The sequence below is a fragment of the Salvelinus alpinus genome, chromosome 2, assembly GCF_045679555.1.
Source record: "Salvelinus alpinus chromosome 2, SLU_Salpinus.1, whole genome shotgun sequence".
Lineage (NCBI taxonomy): Eukaryota > Metazoa > Chordata > Actinopteri > Salmoniformes > Salmonidae > Salvelinus > Salvelinus alpinus.
In genome coordinates this window covers 100,196,261-100,203,198 of record NC_092087.1, presented here as the reverse complement: position 1 = coordinate 100,203,198, position 6,938 = coordinate 100,196,261, and the positions used below count along the sequence as shown (strand labels likewise).

At 38.1% G+C, this 6,938-nt stretch overlaps 1 protein-coding gene across 1 annotated transcript in view; it reads left to right on the top strand.

Moving 5' to 3' along the window:
* Positions 1 to 6,938, top strand: part of mslnb (mesothelin b) — a gene marked incomplete in the record, with an annotated part of 183,184 nt that overhangs the window by 161,684 nt on the left and 14,562 nt on the right. The window contains 3 exon segments of the mRNA XM_071354003.1: positions 5,026 to 5,187; positions 5,355 to 5,491; positions 6,770 to 6,903. Coding sequence (XP_071210104.1) covers positions 5,026 to 5,187; positions 5,355 to 5,491; positions 6,770 to 6,903 — 433 coding nt within the window.

Genomic DNA, 6,938 nt, shown 5'->3' with positions numbered 1-6,938 from the left:
ACAACACAGAAGGAATGTTACCTGGTGATATGGTGCTGCTAGTTTTAGACAACACAGTCAGAATGTTACCTGGTGATATGGTGCTGCTATTTATAGACAACACAGTCAGAATGTTACCTGGTGATATGGTGCTGCTATTTATAGACAACACAGCCAGAATGTTACCTGGTGATATAGTGCTGCTATTTATAGACAACACAGTCAGAATGTTACCTGGTGATATGGTGCTGCTATTTATAGACAACACAATCAGTATGTTACCTGGTGATATGGTGCTGCTAGTTATAGACAACACAGTCAGAATGTGACTTGGTGATATGGTGCTGATAGTTTTAGACAACACAGTCAGAATGTTCTGGTGATATGGTGCTGCTAGTTATAGACAACACAGTCAGAATGTTACCTGGTGATATGGTGCTGCTAGTTATAGACAACACAGACAGAATGTTACCTGGTGATATGGTGCTGCTATTTATAGACAACACAGTCAGAATGTTACCTGGTGATATGGTGCTGCTAGTTATAGACAACACAGACAGAATGTTACCTGGTGATATGGTGCTGCTATTTATAGACAACACAATCAGAATGTTACCTGGTGATATGGTGCTGCTAGTTATAGACAACACAGTCAGAATGTGACTTGGTGATATGGTGCTGCTAGTTATAGACAACACAATCAGAATGTTACCTGGTGATATGGTGCTGCTATTTATAGACAACACAGTCAGAATGTTACCTGGTGATATGGTGCTGTTGGTGATAGACAACACAATCAGAATGTTACCTGGTGATATGGTGCTGCTAGTTTTAGACAACACAATCAGAATGTTACCTGGTGATATGGTGCTATTGGTGATAGGCAACACAGTCAGAATGTTCCCTGGTGATATGGTGCTGCTAGTTTTAGACAACACAGTCAGAATGTTCTGGTGATATGGTGCTGCTAGTTATAGACAACACAGTCAGAATGTTACCTGGTGATATGGTGCTGCTATTTATAGACAACACAGTCGGAATGTTACCTGGTGATATGGTGCTGTTGGTGATAGACAACACAATCAGATTGTTACCTGGTGATATGGTGCTGCTAGTTTTAGACAACACAATCAGAATGTTACCTGGTGATATGGTGCTGCTAGTTTTAGACAACACAGCCAGAATGTTACCTGGTGATATGGTGCTGCTAGTTATAGACAACACAGTCAGCATGTTACCTGGTGATATGGTGCTGCTATTTATAGACAACACAGCCAGAATGTTACCTGGTGATATGGTGCTGCTAGTTTTAGACAACACAGCCAGAATGTTACCTGGTGATATGGTGCTGCTAGTTATAGACAACACAGTCAGAATGTTACCTGGTGATATGGTGCTGCTATTTATAGACAACACAGTCAGAATGTTACCTGGTGATATGGTGCTGTTGGTGATAGACAACACAATCAGAATGTTACCTGGTGATATGGTGCTGCTAGTTTTAGACAACACAATCAGAATGTTACCTGGTGATATGGTGCTGCTAGTTTTAGACAACACAGCCAGAATGTTACCTGGTGATATGGTGCTGCTAGTTATAGACAACACAGACAGAATGTTACCTGGTGATATGGTGCTATTAGTTTTAGACAACACAATCAGAATGTTACCTGGTGATATGGTGCTGCTAGTTATAGACAACACAGTCAGAATGTTACCTGGTGATATGGTGCTGCTAGTTTTAGACAACACAGCCAGAATGTTCCCTGGTGATATGGTGCTGCTAGTTATAGACAACACAGACAGAATGTTACCTGGTGATATGGTGCTGCTAGTTATAGACAACACAGTCAGAATGTTACCTGGTGATATGGTGCTGCTAGTTTCAGACAACATTTAGAGAAAGGTACAAATAGGTAGGTTGAACATAGAGCTGTATAACATAGAGCCGTATAACATAGAGCGGTATAACATAGAGCTGTATAACATAGAGCTGTATGAGGCAATGACTGGTTTTTACTGACTTATGTTATGTAGTATCGCTTGATTCACATGTACGGTACACACACATCTGGCCTGGTATAAATACAGTATCATTACATCTGACCTGATATAAATACAGTATCATTACATCTGACCTGATATAAATACAGTATCATTACATCTGACCTGATATAAATACAGTATCATTACATCTGACCTGATATAAATACAGTATCATTACATCTGACCTGATATAAATACAGTATCATTACATCTGACCTGATATAAATACAGTATCATTACATCTGACCTGATATAAATACAGTATCATTACATTTGACCTGATATAAATACAGTATCATTACATCTGACCTGATATAAATACAGTATCATTACATCTGACCTGATATAAATACAGTATCATTACATCTGACCTGATATAAATACAGTATCATTACATCTGACCTGATATAAATACAGTATCATTACATCTGACCTGATATAAATACAGTATCATTACATCTGACCTGATATAAATACATTATCATTACATCTGACCTGATATAAATACATTATCATTACATCTGACCTGATATAAATACAGTATCATTACATCTGACCTGATATAAATACAGTATCATTACATCTGACCTGATATAAATACAGTATCATTACATTTGACCTGATATAAATATATTTATCATTCCATCTGACCTGATATAAATACAGTATCATTACATCTGACCTGATATAAATACAGTATCATTACATCTGACCTGATATAAATACAGTATCATTACATCTGACCTGATATAAATACAGTATCATTACATCTGACCTGATATAAATACATTATCATTACATCTGACCTGATATAAATACAGTATCATTACATCTGACCTGATATAAATACAGTATCATTACATCTGACCTGATATAAATACATTATCATTACATCTGACCTGATATAAATACAGTATCATTACATCTGACCTGATATAAATACATTATCATTACATCTGACCTGATATAAATACAGTATCATTACATCTGACCTGATATAAATACAGTATCATTACATCTGACCTGATATAAATACAGTATCATTACATCTGACCTGATATAAATACATTATCATTACATCTGACCTGATATAAATACAGTATCATTACATCTGACCTGATATAAATACAGTATCATTACATCTGACCTGATATAAATACAGTATCATTACATTTGACCTGATATAAATATATTTATCATTCCATCTGACCTGATATAAATACAGTATCATTACATCTGACCTGATATAAATACATTACATCTGACCTGATATAAATACAGTATCATTACATTTGACCTGATATAAATATATTTATCATTCCATCTGACCTGATATAAATACAGTATCATTACATCTGACCTGATATAAATACATTACATCTGACCTGGTATAAATACAGTATCATTACATCTGACCTGATATAAATACATTTATCATTACATCTGACCTGATATAAATACATTTATCATTACATCTGACCTGGTATAAATACAGTATCATTACATCTGACCTGATATAAATACAGTATCATTACATCTGACCTGATATAAATACAGTATCATTACATCTGACCTGATATAAATACAGTATCATTACATCTGACCTGATATAAATACAGTATCATTACATCTGACCTGATATAAATACAGTATCATTACATCTGACCTGATATAAATACAGTATCATTACATCTGACCTGATATAAATACAGTATCATTACATCTGACCTGATATAAATACAGTATCATTACATCTGACCTGATATAAATACAGTATCATTACATCTGACCTGATATAAATACAGTATCATTACATCTGACCTGATATAAATACAGTATCATTACATCTGACCTGATATAAATACAGTATCATTACATCTGACCTGATATAAATACAGTATCATTACATTTGACCTGATATAAATATATTTATCATTCCATCTGACCTGATATAAATACAGTATCATTACATCTGACCTGATATAAATACAGTATCATTACATCTGACCTGATATAAATACAGTATCATTACATCTGACCTGATATAAATATATTATCATTACATCTGACCTGATATAAATACATTACATCTGACCTGATATAAATACATTACATCTGACCTGATATAAATACAGTATCATTACATCTGACCTGATATAAATACAGTATCATTACATCTGACCTGATATAAATACATTACATCTGACCTGATATAAATACATTACATCTGACCTGATATAAATACAGTATCATTACATCTGACCTGATATAAATACAGTATCATTACATCTGACCTGATATAAATACAGTATCATTACATCTGACCTGATATAAATACAGTATCATTACATCTGACCTGATATAAATACAGTATCATTACATCTGACCTGATATAAATACAGTATCATTACATCTGACCTGATATAAATACAGTATCATTACATCTGACCTGATATAAATACATTATCATTACATCTGACCTGATATAAATACATTATCATTACATCTGACCTGATATAAATACAGTATCATTACATCTGACCTGATATAAATACAGTATCATTACATCTGACCTGATATAAATACAGTATCATTACATCTGACCTGATATAAATACAGTATCATTACATCTGACCTGATATAAATACAGTATCATTACATCTGACCTGATATAAATACATGATCAATACATCTGATTTAACAGAGAGAATGTACAGATAGTATGACATGGGTGCTATGAAGCTTTATCCTTCTGTTAGATTATGTGACTGTACTTCCTGTTTCCTGTGTCCCGCCCATCAGGCCTACTCCGTAATCGCCACCATCATGGGTGCTATGAAGCTTTATCCTTCTGTTAGATTATGTGACTGTACTTCCTGTTTCCTGTGTCCCGCCCATCAGGCCTACTCCGTAATCGCCACCATCATGGGTGCTATGAAGCTTTATCCTTCTGTTAGATTATGTGACTGTACTTCCTGTTTCCTGTGTCCCGCCCATCAGGCCTACTCCGTAATCGCCACCATCCCAGAAGCGAAGGTGCAGCTTCTTGGTCCGGCTTCGCGCGTCGCCACTAATGCTGACATCACCATGTGGAACATCACCAAGATCGACACACTGTCAGCTCTGATGGACCCCTCCTATGGAAACTGGGATGCTGCCATGGTAACCAGATGTATTTATCTGTCTCTCCTGTCTGTATGTCTGTCTGTCTGTCTGTCTGTCTGTCTGTCTGTCTGTCTGTCTGTCTGTCTGTCTGTCTGTCTGTCTGTCAAGTGATTAACCAATCAATCAGTCTGCCATTTACCAATCTAACTTTGTCCCCCCTATAGGCACAGGCCATCATCAGTAAGTACCTGACGAACTCAGGAAATACACTGGGCAGTGCAGAGCTCAACTCCATCGGTGGACCCAACCTGTGTTCACTAGACACCAGCCTCCTGAAGACCATTACACAGAGTAGCCTGAGGTAAGACAGAGAGGAGGACCCAACCTGTGTTCACTAGACACCAGCCTCCTGAAGACCATTACACAGAGTAGCCTGAGGTAAGACAGAGAGGAGGACCCAACCTGTGTTCACTAGACATCAGCCTCCTGAAGATCATTACACAGAGTAGCCTGAGGTAACATTATTACTAAGATAGGTAACAGGGCTAACATTTTCCATAGGAAAACATGTAACACTTAGCCGCTATGCTAACACTAGCTCGCCAGCATCCTGAAGACCGTTTACTATAGAGGAGAGCCTAAGGTAAGAGACAGAGGCTCCTCCCCTCCCCCCGTTACCGTGGAATCACCACAGAGGCTTTTTTTTCGAACAGTCCGGGGGGAGGGAGATGACAGCTGCATTTCAGTTCTATTGGATCATTTTTAAAGCCGCTGGATTCAATTTGTTGGAATTTTTCAAATGGAAACTAATGACCTATTTTGTGGTTTGATTCTTTACTCAAATGTGACGGGCTGTTACAGTCCGGGCTGTTACCAGTCTGGGCTGTTACCAGTCTGGGCTGTTACCAGTCTGGGCTGTTACCAGTCTGGGCTGTTACCAGTCTGGGCTGTTACCAGTCTGGGCTGTTACCAGTCTGGGCTGTTACCAGTCTGGGCTGTTACCAGTCTGGGCTGTTACAGTCTGGGCTGTTACAGTCTGGGCTGTTACCAGTCTGGGCTGTTACAGTCTGGGCTGTTACAGTCTGGGCTGTTACCAGTCTGGGCTGTTACAGTCTGGGCTGTTACCAGTCTGGGCTGTTACCAGTCTGGGCTGTTACCAGTCTTGGCTGTTACCAGTCTGGACTGTTACCAGTCTGGACTGTTACCAGTCTGGGCTGTTACCAGTCTGGGCTGTTCTAGGAGATGGCTTGAGATTAATTGACGTGCTTTTATTCAACGTTCAACTGTTTCTACTGGTCTGCCCACTTACCTATAGTGTGATGACCTGCGATGTATGTTTTATCCTGTTTGTCAACAATAAGACGTGTGATGTATGTTTTATCCTGTTTGTCAACAATAAGACGTGTGATGTATGTTTTATCCTGTTTGTCAACAATAAGACGTGTGATGTATGTTTTATCCTGTTTGTCAACAATAAGACGTGTGATGTATGTTTTATCCTGTTTGTCAACAATAAGACGTGTGATGTATGTTTTATCCTGTTTGTCAACAATAAGACGGGTGTGATGTATGTTTTATCCTGTTTGTCAACAATAAGACGGTTGTATTGATGTGCGCTATCTGTTTAACCGTGTTGCAGTCTGGCCAGCGCCCTGACGGTGACCAACTGCAACATAACGAAGAAGAGGACGCTGTTCATCATCGCTGAAGGAGCCTTCCAGAGCCGTAGTGCTGTCTCTGCTACCTCCTACCAGCTAACACAGCCATACATAGGTACCTCCTACCAGCTAACACAGCCATACATAGGT